General features: G+C 48.0%; 2 protein-coding genes across 3 annotated transcripts; both read right to left on the bottom strand.

Moving 5' to 3' along the window:
* Window positions 1–5,628: 5,628 nt before the first annotated feature.
* On the bottom strand, window positions 5,629–8,186 carry LOC100834687 (NAC transcription factor NAM-B2). Of its 2 annotated transcripts, none has more exons than XM_003562843.4 (3): window positions 7,637–8,186; window positions 7,102–7,433; window positions 5,629–6,971 (listed from the first exon to the last, which is right to left on the bottom strand). In XM_003562843.4, the coding sequence occupies exons 1-3, from the start codon at window positions 7,863–7,865 to the stop codon at window positions 6,225–6,227; spliced, it is 1,308 nt and encodes a 435-aa protein (XP_003562891.1). In that variant the 5' UTR covers window positions 7,866–8,186; the 3' UTR covers window positions 5,629–6,224. The 2 variants fall into 2 exon arrangements, with proteins under 2 accessions (XP_003562891.1, XP_024312456.1); XM_024456688.1 differs by having other exon boundaries at window positions 5,629–6,935.
* Window positions 8,187–13,528: 5,342 nt separating this feature from the next.
* LOC100831488 (TMV resistance protein N) lies at window positions 13,529–14,818 on the bottom strand. The gene is made up of 2 exons (XM_003560026.4): window positions 14,075–14,818; window positions 13,529–13,968 (listed from the first exon to the last, which is right to left on the bottom strand). The coding sequence occupies exons 1-2, from the start codon at window positions 14,641–14,643 to the stop codon at window positions 13,863–13,865; spliced, it is 675 nt and encodes a 224-aa protein (XP_003560074.3). The 5' UTR covers window positions 14,644–14,818; the 3' UTR covers window positions 13,529–13,862.
* Between the last annotated feature and the right edge of the window lie 198 nt (window positions 14,819–15,016).

Here is a 15,016-nt window from a genome sequence, read left to right as displayed (position 1 = left end):
TCACGACACGTCTTTTTGGGTTGCTGGTTTTTTTCCTTGTGGATTCATCGACGGAAAGCAGTTTTATAGCTTGTCTTGCAAAAGGTATTACCCTGACCATGGTGCGTTCAATGATCTTAGGCTCTCACCGTTTGAGGTGGGCGGCTCATGCGGCTTTTCAAAATCTCTAAGGTTAGTTCAGCTTATGTAAGCATGTTATTCTGCAATTTTGTCAACGAATACGTGATGAAGTATCAAGATGCGAAGGATGGATCAAGAGAAGTTTACTTCAAAAGACTACCATGAAGCTTTTAGTTTTGTTGTATCTTTGTTATTTGCGTTCGTTCGTGTATCGATTTTTTGTAATTTGTCGCTTGAATCGATAAAACCATATCGTTGCTCTAAAAAAAAATGTGCTCCTTTACTGCGGGTGATGCAGTGATATCTTTCCTGACGCCATTGGACATTGTTTTTACAATTCATTCGGAATACTGGCAGCTCGTGTGTTTCACACCGGGCTTATAACAAACAAAAAAGACTATGGGCCTTCCATGGAGTTCCTGTGACGTCTTTGTCTTAAATCTGGGCCCAACAACACGATAGACTCCTTTTATACTCGTAAAAAAGAAAAAACACACGACATACTCCTTTTTTTTTGGAGAGGAAACACGATAGACTCCTTTGCGTATACAGTACTACGGAGTAATTATCACGTCGGTTCCTCTCCACAGCAAGCCGCAGTTGAATCATGCGGTGCTTGAACTCGAACTAGTATGTTAATGGCCGGCCACGCTAGGGCGGCCCATAATAGGAGGGCCAGTGCGAAGTGGGCCAACGGAAAAACATCCCAGTTCCCTTTCTCTCTTCTCTCTCTCTCGCGCGCGCAAGCTGTAACCGCTGGCCTTAACCGTGTAACCGACACGTATCGTACGTACGTTAACGGGCGAATCGCGGCGCTTCTAAACCGTCATTATTAACCCCGCCCACGATCGAGCGATCGATCGGACCGATAACTACCGCCGCGCGGCAGCTTTCGCCGTCGCGCGCTCCCCAGGCCAGGCCGGGCCGGTCCCATCTCCAGACTGTAACGATTCTGACAGCGGTACGGTCACATCCGATCCCCGCACCGCACCGCAGCGCCGACGACGGTGCATGCATTCCGCTCTGGGCCGCAGCAGCACGGTCACATCCGATCCCCCGGCCCGGCCGTCCCGTTTAACTCGTCCCGGTGGTGCCAAAGCGGCCTCTCGATCACGCGGCTCCCTTTCCATCTTTCCGATTCCTCCCCCTCTCTTTTGTCGCTTTTGCGCTGTGAGGAACGGGAGGGCACGGCCGCATGGGGGAGACGAGAGGGAGAGGTCACCCGCATCGATAGGGCAGGGACAGCTACGTGCCGGGGACAGAGGATGGCAAAGCTGGCGACCGAGCCGTTGCACTCCGCTTTCCCGCGCCCGCGCCGCCAGAGATGGCAACCCCGGCCCCAGGTGGCCAGACCCCAGGGCGCGCGTCGACCGAATCAGATATAGCGACTAGCCTGTATCTCGCATGCCTCTGTATAGCAACAGCACGGGACCCGGACACGAGATTGGGTGAATCGGATTTGAGAACGAACGTACGTTTAGTGGCCGGGTGTACATGCTTGATTAGCTAGCTAGCTAGCTCCCGTTTCCTTTTCGTTTTTCACGTTTTCGACTAGCGGACTAGCGGTGTACTGTGCCTTTCAGCGCTTTGACTCTGCGTCGTCCATGCGCGCACAGGACAGCGCTAGCTCATTACTGCTCCTACTGCTACTCATGGCACGAGTCATTCGGAACTCACGCGTGGGGCATTTCGCCTTCGGTTCCGGCCACACACACCAGGCGGACAGATTCTATTACAGCGAAGTAACCTCGATCTCCTCTCTAACCCGAATAGGAGCGGCCTAGCTAGCTAGTGATGGCACCTGCTGCCTGCCCCGCCCGGGCGCGAGATTGAGCGCGACGTCGATCGTGTTTATACCGCACCGTCGTGATTTTTACTATGCACCGTTGGTTAAAAAGTCTAGCTAGCTAGGTCGACCACGAGTTGGAATGCGGAGCACGGAACCGGCCTGTAATTAGGGCCGGCTGGCTGGACCTCATATCAGCTCGTCATACCGGCGCCATGCGACTGTGGGATAGAATGGAGCACGTGGCTTTTTTAAATTATTTTTTTAGTTTTTTTTTTGCGGGTGGCTTGTTATATGCACGGTGCCAGCTTATTCACTTTATTCACTGGGATTAATGGAGCAAGTGGCTTGTATGTTGGGCTATTAATTAGAAGAGTTAACCGGGGTTAATACGTCTAAATAGATTTTGAAAGATTTTATGTGCTGTATGTTAGCTTGATCGCTTTATTCATTCACAGTAGTTTAGTTCTAGGTGACGAAGAGAAATGACTTCTTTTTTGTTGGGGAGAAGATAAATGACTTTGGTCAAGGTTAATTAGTTTGGTTAGCTTACCTAACCCAAGATTTTGGTGGATCGTTAATCCTGTAAAACAATTCCTAACCCTCAACTAACCTCATCCCTAATGCCTTTATGAACTGGTTTTTTATGGGTTTTGCTACTAGCTAATCGTTAGTTTACTTGCTAAATCTTTCCCTACTTCTCTCGATCCCTTTTAATTCTTTTGGCATTTGTGTCTTCCTAGTTCGACACGTACGTGCTAATTAAGTCGACCAAATGTTTCAGAAAAATGTTGTACTCCACCCAAGAAAAGCATAAGAGTTCCTCGCAAAAAAAGAGAGAGCATAAGACATGCCCTAGAAATCCGGTTCGAAATCAGGTTAATAGCCATCATCTTTGGATTGTGTTGTATACAGTATATACGAGCTAGCTTTCACTCGTAGTCTGGCAAAAAAATTATTTGGTAACAGAAGATTTTTCTTTTGCTGCCGTCACAACAAGCTACCAGTCAGCTTACAATAATATGCTAATAGTAACATTTCCTCATGTTAGGTCCACATCTATCCATGCTTCCTAACTGTAGTACTCCGTAGTTTTTTTTTCAAGGTCTAATGTGAGGGAATCAAGAAAGACTACACGGGGAGGCCGATCGATCGAGGAGATTTATGCTTCATAACGATCGAGCTAACACTACCCAAAACAAACGCACTAGCTTCTGCGGCTGTACTTTTAGCTAGGCAACGGGCAACCGGGTTTTCACTTCAATTCACCCAGAGCTAGCTAGACACAAGCCACAAAGTGAAGTAAATAAAATATCTACTCTTGTCCTCGTATCTGCCTAGCCCCGACGTATCCTGCAAATAAATAAGTACATAAATAAAAAAATCCGCATCAATTCCCGTTGATCTGCCTGTCTAGTCAAGCTAGTCGCGGCTGACATCGACGCCGATAGGTCGATCGCTAGCAGCACACATTGTCGCCGGGACAGCGACGGGATAATACGTAATGCCGATACCGACCGTACACTAGACTCGTTTTTAACCCCCGCCGGCCAATCAGGCGCATCCGGTGCGAGGTTACAGCAATAGCGGCCCAACACGTAGCGCTCGGGCGGGGTAAAAGGAATTTATTTACCACCTCGCGGAGCCCAAAAGGTGGTGTAAAAACAGGGCAGCGGATCGCAGGAGAGGGGGTAAAGAGAAGCAAAGCACGGGGGGGGCGCGCGCGCGCGGTCAATTCTTCCGGGAGATAAGATAAGGATGGATGGATGGATGGATGCAGCTAAGCTAAGCTAAGCGGGTAATTACGCGTCAGGTCGACGCGATCGGGTGATGCGTCGTTTAGCTTAGCCCGTCCCCGCCCACGTCCCTGTCGGGAAAGTTATCCAAATCGGGGAAGCCAAGAGGCGACAGAGACGAAAGGCGCCCGGGCGCATGCACGGCCACTCGGCGCCGACGTATCGAACGCCCGTACGCGCGCGCGGGGGCCGGCGCGGCGCTCTCTAATTAATAAGTTCTCTCTCTCTCGTCTCGCTCACGATCGGCGCACGGAGGAAAAATGCTAGTAACTCCTTTTCTGTCAAGCCAGACGCCTAACTTTCCCTTCGTCCTGCCGCCCGCAAGACGGTCTCGTCATATCGCCGTGACAGCTAGCGTATGTATCTGCTATGCCACCCCCCGCGCGCCCATGTAATTTTGTCTCAGCCGTCGCGCTCGACGGCTGGCCGTGGAACTGGCCGGGGGCTGTCGCTCGTACAGTAGTAAGCTGGTTAACTAACACACACACACACACACACCTTCTTCCCCCTCCCCCCGCAAATACACACGTGGAAGAAAACATGGCTGATTTAACGAGTGGAAAAACAGTTTTGCTATATTTCTTCAGGATAAAAAATTAATCATGTATCAGATTTAAATTCATGATTTTCCAGATGGTTATCGACTATACTGAGAAATAATTATTTCTAAATTGACTAGGATAAAGAGAGATACAAATTAAACCTGGCTAATTTACCAACGAGTAGCATGGAGCTTGTTGAGATTTTATTGTGATGGGGTTGCACACCCTATCATGGTTTTACATATCTGTGGGTGCAATCGACATGGTATGATAAGGACTGTCTAGTTTTGTTTGAAAGGCCGGAATATTTGGTAAACAACATTACCAAAACCAAAAGTTATCCAAAATTCCAACTTACTATCCAGCTAGCATACACGCTGAGTATCACGGCGGTATCATATTTGGAATTGGCTTCACCGGATCTCCTAAGAAAAGTCGCAATGGAGTCGATCATTGTGTCGGAGGGCGTGTACGTGTACGGGAAGGGAGAAGGAGGAGAGGGGCAGGGGTAATTCTGTTAGCATGGTGGGGGCAATGGGAGGAGATACGTGTCGAGAGTCACCTTGTCGAGGAAATTATTATTTAAGGATTGAAAAGTCCGTAGTAAATAGGAACCAGAATCAAGTTCATTAGAATTTAACCTAGACGGCGAGATCCTGCATCTAAGCGAGTTAGGCTCGCCTTCCACATCTTCGTCATCAGCGAGAAGGAGTTAACAAAAAGAGAGAGGCGACCGAATGGTGGTCGGAATTCAGCACTCAAAAAGGATCCCACTTCTTGCAAGATGAAATAGCGTAATGGAGTTTGGCACAATGAGAGGAAGCGCTTCACAAGAATGGTGAGTTAGGTTTCTTTTAATAAGTTTGTGGCTACAATGGAGAGGTTTGAGAGGAGATAGCGGATCCGGTGGCAATAATGAACCATCAGATATATATGGGAAACAAGTTAGTCGAAAATAAGGAGATGATACTTGGTAATTCAAGGTTGTGGGGCACGACAATAGACCTTGCCGCCATTGCGGTAGAAGGTGTAGTGGATGAAGGCAACAAGGCGATGCACAACTTGAGGCTTGGATGGTAGGAGTGGCTAGAGATGGGTACATATATATAGATGGTGTGGCATATGTCATGCATCAAACATGCATGGTGTTTACAAAAAAAGAGAGTGACTTTTTCCCTTACAAAGTTAATACCTAGGGGATAAGAATGCATTTTAAACTTACTTATATATACTCTCTCCGTTCCATAATTCTTGTGGAAATATTACATGTATCTAGACGTTTTTTAGAAATAGATACACTCATATTTGGGCAAATTTGAGACAAGAATTATGGGACGGAGGGAGTACATTTCAATTATCTAGATAGATAATCCAGTATGCAATATGATGGGTAATATGATCATTCACAGGCAGTACTAGATATAATAATTAAACCATTTTAAGATAGTTTTACAAGGCTGCAAAGCAAATACAAAAATATCATCATCTACCAAGTTATACAATGTACATGCGTGCATGTAAGATCAAGCACATGCGTGCATGCAGTTATCATGCATATACCCTATTTACATTCGTGCTTGCAATTAAATAGGAGAGTAAACCCCGCCAAAAATGTATCTGACTGGGATTTGAATTAACTAAATATATAGCTTCTAGATGCACTACAATATACTCTGCATATACATATGAAGCTAATACTTATGGTATATATGAGCTGGCTAGATTTTTTTTACTTCCCAGATATTAATTCCTAGCTATGTATAGCTAGCAAGTTCGTACAAGTACGTGCCCGCGGTGCAATGCAGCCATATATATATGCATGCAAAAGTGATGTGCATGCTACTACTTGGTGCTCACTGAATGCGACTACCACTAAGTACTGCATCAACTACTGGCTAGCAATGTTTTACGACTTGTAAAAGTTATGCATCGTGTGCATGAATGCGCATATGTGGTGTCGGTATCATTAACGTGTTCCGATCAGGGATTCCAGTTCACGCCGGAGATTTGGACGGGATGCTGCTGCTGCTGGAAAGCAGAGGCGGCGCCGGACACCGTAGATTCCGGCGGCACCGGCAGCGAGGTAGTGCCGAGGATGACATGCTGCTGATGGTATGTCGACGCGTCCTGCACGACGGGGAGAGCATTCATGAATGCAGGCATGGTGTTTACCGCATTGTTGTTGCCGCGGCCGTTGTCGTCCATGGCGGCGGCTGTCGTCGTCGATGACAGCGACATGCTACCGACGGTGTTGTTGTTTCTGCTTCTGTTAAACCCAGGGAAATTCCTTGCCTGGGGAAGGATGCCGACGGCCGTTGACGCGTGGAGCCGGTTGAACGGGGTTGCTGAAGACGACGGAGGAGCGAGAAGCTGCTTGGTGGCAGCAGTAGGCAGGCTCGCCCTGGACGCGGCGGCCAGGTGGCTCTGCAGCGAGGTGCCGCCCGCCGAGAGGCCAGCATGATCCTCTGTGACTGTGAGAAGGCCGTCCAGGAAGTTGTCCTCGTGGCTGTCGTGATGATGATGATGATGATGGAGCAGCGAGGTGTAGTTATTATTGCTGCCGCCATGTGCCCCGGCGCCCACCATGCCCGCCATGGCGTAGGACGACGGGTGGTACGCGGCGACGGCGTCCTCCACGGAGTCCTCGCACTCCATGCTCCTCTGCTGATCCCCGGCCGCGGCCTTGTTGATCTTCTTGTATATGCGGCAGAGCACCCAGTCATCCAGCTGATGAGACACACTAATTAACTCGATCAACCACAGACCCTACCAGCCGTGTCTATAAGCATTTAAATAGGTCATTAATTATTCTTAATCTTAATTATTACGTACGATAGGCTGCTCGACACGTACGTACCCTGAGAGAGGCAGCCCTGCCTCCGCTCCCGCCGGCGACGACGGGCGGCGGCCGGCTGGCGGTGGCGCCGGAGCTAGACGAGTCGGCGAGGCGGTACTCGTGCATGATCCAGTTGGTCTTGAGGCCCTTGGGCGGCTTCCCGCGGTAGAACACCAGCGCCTTCTTCACGCCGACCTTCTCGCGCGCGCACCCGGACGCCATGATGGGCTTGTCGGTGCCGGTCGCCTTCCAGTACCCCGACGTGGCCGCCCGGTTGGGCCGCGCGCCGTTGGGGTACTTCCGGTCGCGCGGGCTGAAGAAGTACCATTCTTGCTCCCCGAAAGTCGCCTTCTCTGGTCGATCCGTCCCCGATGTATCGAGCGCATATGAAAGCACGACAGCATCACATACATATACGATCTACACATACATATGCGCTTCTAAAAAGAATATATAATAGAATAATATTTCTGCATAGTTGTAGATAAGCTATGATGATTAATCGGTCCTTTCTTTAATCCGTTTGGGAATTTTATGGCGGCTCGATCGTACATACCGGGGAGCTCCCATGGGTCGAACTTGTAGAGGTCAACCTCGGCGATGATGGTGACGGGGAGCGGCGCCTTGGCGGCCTTCTTCTTGAGGTAGTGGACGACCAGCTCCTCGTCCGTCGGGTGGAACCGGAACCCCGGCGGGAGCTCCGGTGCCGAACCCGCCCGCTGCTGCTGCTGATGCTGCGGTGGTGCCGAGCCGGACGACGAGTCCGGGCTCCCCATGGACCTCATCGATCTCACACACCTAAGAAGCTCAGCTAGCTGGCTGGCTACCACAACAACAAAGACACCAGATCCCACCAGAGTATATATATAGAGACACACAGCAGGGGGCCCTGTGCTACCAACTCAACCGCCAAAGCTTCTAGCTAGTGTGAGGGAATTGTTGGGGGGAGAGGAGAAGTGGAGGAGGGCAGAGCAGGCAAGCAGGCAGGCGAGTGATCTGCGGTGGAAACTTTGGTGGTTTCGGGGGGGCTGCAGGGTAAACCGTGTGGAACCGTGGAGAGGAGAAGCAGGGGAAGATGCAGGCCATGGGCAAGGCAAGGGGGCCGGTGTTTGGGATCGAGGTGCGGAAGGCATTGGCCCGAGAAATACGGCTCCGTTGTACCGAACCCGGGGTCACGGGCCCGTCGCCGCTGGACACGTACGCCCGGCCGCCGCTCGTACCGCGTGTCAGATCGCCACCGGCCGGTGCGACCACGGCCACCCGTTCCGCGGAACCCCCTCTCGCTCTAGCCCAGTACCGGCCGACCGACCGAGCCCAGTACGGCACACCGTGCTCCATCCTTCGGATTAGGACCTGATTTTCACGGGCTTTGTGGCCGGCTTACTGGGCCTATTGTTTTCTGTCGACCCGTTCGGAATTCTGTTCGGTATATTCTAGTGGGCCGCACGATACCCAACTCCTGCTATTTCCTCCGCAAAATAGACGATCCGACAACCGAGATGAGAAAAGCAAACCGAACCTATAAAATACTCCCTTCGTTTACAAAATAAAGGTATTTATTTTATTGATTATTAATTTTTTTTAATTCAATCGAAATTATTGTAAAAAATATCTCTACTTTTGGTGCCAAATCAAGATTAACGAAATCGATCATGAAATATGGTTCCTTGGTATATTGATTTGGTAGTACTATAATAGACGTTAATGTTTTACGCCATAAGTTTGGTGAAAGTTTAAAATATTGACAACCATTAAAAACTTATGAGTCTTGTATTTCAGGACGAAGAGAGTATTAATTATGTTTAAAATGGTTTGAAAAATTCTGCCAAAATGAATCATTTAATGAAATTTTTTTTATTTTTTTGAAAAAAATACTTATTTATTTGTTTCGAATGTTCATCATTTGTAGCATTGAAATACAATTTACCATTGAAAAGAGGTCTGTATTCTTGGCAGGCTTTGCCAACTGCTGAACATGTTTTGTACCTCGGAAAATCGCTTATGCCCACAGAGCACGCTTATCTCAACGAAGAACATTAGTACAAGTTTTCCCGTTTTCCTGTCATGGTTAACTTTCTAGCAGGTGGTGGGGAAAACGGTGTTTCTTTGTTTTGAAGGCACTATCAAATTGAAGAAAAAATCGCTCAAGAGTATAATACAGTACAAATCGAGGAAAGAAAGAACACGAACTGGTCGATCTCCGGTTCAAGCGGTGCGATGCGAACATGGACTGCATGCTCTAGGCTCTTCTTAGTTCTCCCCTTTTTCTGAAGCAGGTTTCCGAACAAGTTCATCTAGCTCTGCAGCAAATGATTAGCCTGACGGCATTTCCTGCCGCTCTTCCTGCCATAGTCAATCCGAATTACTCCAGTCCTTTTCGGCCACCAATAGAGATATACCCCTATGTCTCACTCCATGTTGATAACCCTGTGGAGGACCAGACCTAGAAATAATTAATCAATCGTATCCCTAGATTACTGTTTTGGATCCCTGACGGTTGGATCGGAGGTCGGACCTATACAATTCTAGATGCAAGATTCAAGAACCATCTCCGTCCAGCGAGGGCTTGGCAACTCAAAGCTTCAAAGCTCGGTGACCGTTGGTTGCTACATGCGCTTACGAACATTTAACAGCAGTCGCACAACCATAGCCATCGTCTGACCTACCCTGATCGATCACCACATGGAGCCGACACAGCATGCGACAAACTCCGGCTGATTGAATAGTACTACAGGTGTCTACACATCCTTCAGTTCCGCCTCTCGAACTGCCGTACAGTCAGTTGGCTGACCTTTGATCCTGTCAAGTCCGAGGCTCTGACCGGACCATCGGCCTCAAGGTTTTCAGTCAAACGGCCCCCTCAACGCCGGGGCTGCATATGCGTGTGTGTGAACCTGCAGCGGCCACGTCTGACTCACGTGCGACCCATCTCTCTGGCTAGCTGCTCGTGCGTGCGTTGCAGCGAATCGTCTCCCGGGCACGCCCTACTGCGAGCTGCAAATAGAAACAACAGAGGAGGCAGGCAGAAGCATCAGAGAAAGTTTCAAGCGTTTGTTCATGTTCTTCAGTTGCTTGTTGAACAGGCCCCAAACGCAGCATCCGAGTAAGTATCAGAAATACAATACAAGGTTGACCTCTCTCTCTCGCTTTCTTTGTTTGAATCTGCTCGAACTGGTCACGAGCAGACAGAAAAATGAGACACGGGAGTCGCTGGAAAAACGGACAGCTTTTGTCAGAGCCAGGTCAGCTCATCTCGCAAGAACCTGTCCTTTTCAGACAACGTGGTTAGAAGTGATCGAGTGCATCTTGAATGAGTATATTTTTTCCATCAGTGCTTTATCTTCGTTATTTGCTTTTGGATCAGGCATGCTTTCAAACATCTTAACGGCGTGCATACATATTCTTGGTCGTGTGTTCATCCGACTTGTTAATTCTCACTTAACTGAAAAATACGCCACACTGTGACCATCTTCCGTACTTCGACCCGTATGTTATTCGTTTATTACTCATGCATGCTACATTTGCTTTGGGTTCGTCTTAGCTTGCCGGCTAAGATTAATCCTCTGTTTTCTACACCGCACGGTTCATTCTTCTCTACCGCATTTCCAACACCGCGTACGAGTCCGTCCTTCTTCTTTTTTCGCCAGAGTGCCCAATACTCCATCTTCTGAAAATAAAAAAACAGCTACCCAGTCATTGTTACCCAAGAGACAGAAGCTGCCCTGCAAGTTCCAGATGAGAAATTACATTACATTGCGAAGGAGCAAGAAAAAAAAAACAGAACTCAAGCAGACATTATATACGTACGGAGTACATACGGAGCTCAAATTCGCATCGCGGCAGCTGCCTGCACGTTATGTTTGACTTTGGGATTTGTTGGTCCAGGCGGAACAATACAGTCTGCGGGCACGTGGCGACCGGCCGGCGACGGCGCCCGGGCGCGCTGACCAGGGACGAAGACGTCCATGTGGAGAACGAATTAAACGCGTCTAATAGTGGATCTTTTACTGGGCGGGGCAAGGTTAAATTATGATCTGGTGGATGAAAAGGACGCGGCGGGTTGGGATTTTGCAGGGAGAGCCTCTAATTTGTGCATCTCTCCTTGGCCTCTCTGGTGCGTGCCGCCGGCACGATCGACAGCGAGAGGAATCAGCAGGATTCCGGAATCCAGTAGAATCTGCACGTCATTTTCTTCAACTGCTCTCCCGACGATTATGTGAGTTCTCTACGAGCCCTTAGTTCATGCCGTTGCATCTTGCGCCCTTGCCACTTTCGTTCTGCATTTCACCGAGATACTCACAGCCGCTTCTTTTTTGCGAAAACTCACAGCCGCTTCGCAAAATAAAATAAAATGAGATACTCACAGCCGCTTTCTCTCCGGAGCAACTGAACCAGAATGTTCTGATTCGAAACTTCGAATGGTAGGGATGACTGATCTGCTTTACAAGAATGGCAACAGTGTCAGCAAGCCAATGCATGAACCATTCAAACTTCCAATTTAGAAACTGGACTTCAACAGTCTTTCCTATGAACATTTAAAGCACCCATAGGATGACCCGGTTAGGCGGCCAAGAATAAGATTCACAACCAGGAAGGCATGCAAGAATCCCGTTAATAATTCAATTAAGATTCAAACTTTAGGTCTTAATTCAGTCAAGTCTGATTAACGTATGGTCTATCCAAACGTTGCAATAGTTCTTCTCTTGAACCTCCAATATATTTAGGTTTTGTGTGAAGCCATGTGAGAGTATATATGTTCCAAACTTTTGGACGTTTGTCGCCCATAATTAGAAAAACTCACTTGTTAGCAAAACACTTTTTTTGGGAAGATGTGAGATGTGAGATGGACACAGGTGAGCATCACTACCCACTCTAGACTATTAATAAGGTACGAACCCCTACCGTTGAGGATTTCAATCCTAGAAAGGTCTGCTCCTATACTCTGCCAAGTAACTTGGCAGCCAAGCAGTAAGTAGTGAAGTCAATTTGCTCCAACGGACGACATGTATGTCTCGTACGGACCCTCACAGTCACCGGCGGACCCCAATTGAATGTCCAGCAACAGTGAAAGTTTGCGCGGTTAAATTCCCAGTGTTTAACGCGGTGCCTTTGAACCTTTGACTAAACACTTGAATTCCTTCGGCACACTGTTCACATGCCGTACAGCCCTGTACGTACACCAAGGGGAACGAAGGCACGTACAGAATTCGTACGTACACACAGTACGCATACGTAATGCTCGGAAATTGAGGGAAGGCACTGACACGTTTGAAATCAGTACTGCTATGCAACAAGAGTCACACACACATGCATGCAGTATCAGTTTGCATGCTAGCGCCGTCCCGGAAAGCCACGTATGAACATGAAGTTGTCTACAGTCACACTCTGAAATTTTCAAATTTTCTTTTCATAATTTTTTATATATATATATAGTCTATGCTATGTGATGTGGATTGTGAAACTTCATTCAAAGATGGACCAGCTTTGCCTACACAAAAAAACAAGAGTAAAGTGAGCTATTAATATCTCACTTTAAAGTGTCACTCTTATTTTTGGTGCAACCTACCTATAAATGGTCCTTTTTCTTAATGAAATTTATGTCGCAGTGTATGAGCTACATTCAATTATTTTTTAACAGTTTTTGAAACTTGTGCTCCTCCTACAAATTTGTGTGTGCCTGCCCACATGCTGTTCATCTGCATTCGTGGTATCCATTACAATTTTAGTTTTTATGCCAGTTATCAATCGCTATTGTTTCGATATACATGGATTGCCGTTGCACATTTAAAATTGTGTAACTTCAATAAAAAAAACCATGCAATTATGTGGTTTTAAGAAGAAGAAGAAAAAAAATCAAAGTGCACTAGTGCTTTAGTATTTTATTTTCTTGGATTTGTTTCACCGTTTATGGTGTGTTGGTCCTGATAACCGATTTCGGTGTGGTTCAAAAAACAGGGTGTGTATCATAGAAAACTGAAATATGTTAACTTTCCAGTTGTTTCTTAGATCTTTGTAACACGGCCTTTCTTCGTAATCTCAAAGCATATATGGTACGTATATGCAACAATTGATTGAAGTTTTAGGATTTTTCATGTAATTGTGGCTTGCAATTCTAGCTCTTTTGGCAACCCTCATTTCATTATTTGGTAGAAAATAAAAATGAAATCAAAATTTTCACTTGATTTTAATAACTTCTGTCACATGGATTTGTGAAATGATGGAAAAGTTATAGACAAATGATATCCTCTCGGGGCTGAGCATTGTACCTATTCGATTGAATTCTCGTATCTAATTCTGTGACATGCATAGTATCAGCCAACCTCAAGAATTAATTTCAAGATTTGAGGCTAAAATGTGAGAGATGTAAAAGAGGACCGCTAGTTGAAGATCCAATACCTCCATATAATTGAAAAAGAAACTGGCAATTGCGGAATAAAGTGATCTAACTTTTATTTCAGTTTGTGCAATGTATATATGTACATACATATGCCCGTCATTATTTGCAAAATCTGAACGAGGCACACGATCAGTCGATCGTACAGCTTACATTTGTACTATACACCGGCAAATCTATGCACCGACCCTATTCTGATTAATTTACCGAAAAGAACTAATTAACGAGATAAAAAAAAGAACAAATGAATCCCCTGCATGTTAACGGTTTGTTGTTAATATGTCCCCTCCCGATTATTCTGTTAAATTATTCCTGAGTTGAAAAGCCGGTTCGCTGGCTTCGCTCGCTGAATAGTATTAGTAGTAGTCCGTTGATTTCCGCTTCAAAATTAGAGCCTTGAAAGGATCATCGTCTCCCTCCTCTGCACAGTCTCCATTTTCTCCATGTTGTACATCACCGCGTCGGCTGCCGCTGACACCAGCTCCGCCATGTCCCTGCAGATCGCCATTGCACATACACACAGTTAGCCCCGATCGATCAATAAATTACTTGTATGCATGAATGCATGGGCCACATTTGCGAATCTGACTTAGCACGTACCCTGTGGCGGAGTCGTAGGTGATGCCAACAGTGTGCTTGGCCTCACGGAGGGCGAACTTGAACCGCTCGAGGTCACGGGGGAGGTAGACCTCAGAATCGGCGACGGCCTGCGGGAGCAGGAGATCAGATGGTTTGATGTCGTAGAAGATGGGGATGATGGCCTTGCGTGACTCGACGAGCATGGCGAGCTCCCGGAGGCAGTACTCGGAGTCGCAGTAGCTCGGGGAGAAGATGGCCACGGCCACGGTGCACTCCCGGATGGCGGACCCGATCCGCTCCTCCAGACGGTCCCCGGGCCGCATCGACATGTTGTCGAGGAATCCCCGGAGCCCGGCCTGCGCCAGGCGGTCGTACAGGAGCCGCGCCACGGTGCGCTTCGTGTCCACCCCTCGGTGGTTGATGAACACCTCGTACCGGGACTCCCCTCCGGCGCCGGCCAGCGACTCTTCGTCGTACTCGACACGTCGTGAAACCACGGCACCCCGCCTCGGCTCGTTCACCGCCTCTGCTGAGGCGGTCAGGCGTGAAGCCATGATGGACCTGCGTGAAGAAAGCCCCGACGACGCCATTGCTGTTTGCTACTCGATCGAAGAACAAGCTCGGCGCGAGCTAGAGCTAGGAATGTGTTAGTTCTACAGTACGTACGGATGGACGATGGATCAAGTCGAGCTAGCGATGGAGACGGCTCGAAGCTCGGAAGCAGAGAACCGATCAAACTGCTGCGGGATCTCGAGATGCTTTGTTGGCCGGTGCAACTGGGAATGGGTAGCCTGGTCGGGAGCCCTGGAGTATATATAAGGCTTTGCTAAGAGGTCGATGATCCACGCGAGATGGAGACCGGCGGGCACGCGAGCCCCCGCGCCGGGAGAATTCCTTGTCTTCCGATGGCTAAGCCGCTACTGGTCGCGCGCGAGAGATCAGAGCTTTGAATCTGAAATTCGA

Source organism: Brachypodium distachyon, chromosome 1 (assembly GCF_000005505.3).
Source record: "Brachypodium distachyon strain Bd21 chromosome 1, Brachypodium_distachyon_v3.0, whole genome shotgun sequence".
NCBI lineage: Eukaryota > Viridiplantae > Streptophyta > Magnoliopsida > Poales > Poaceae > Brachypodium > Brachypodium distachyon.
The sequence above is the reverse complement of the archived record's forward strand: the minus strand, read 5'-3'. Positions and strand labels throughout refer to the sequence as shown.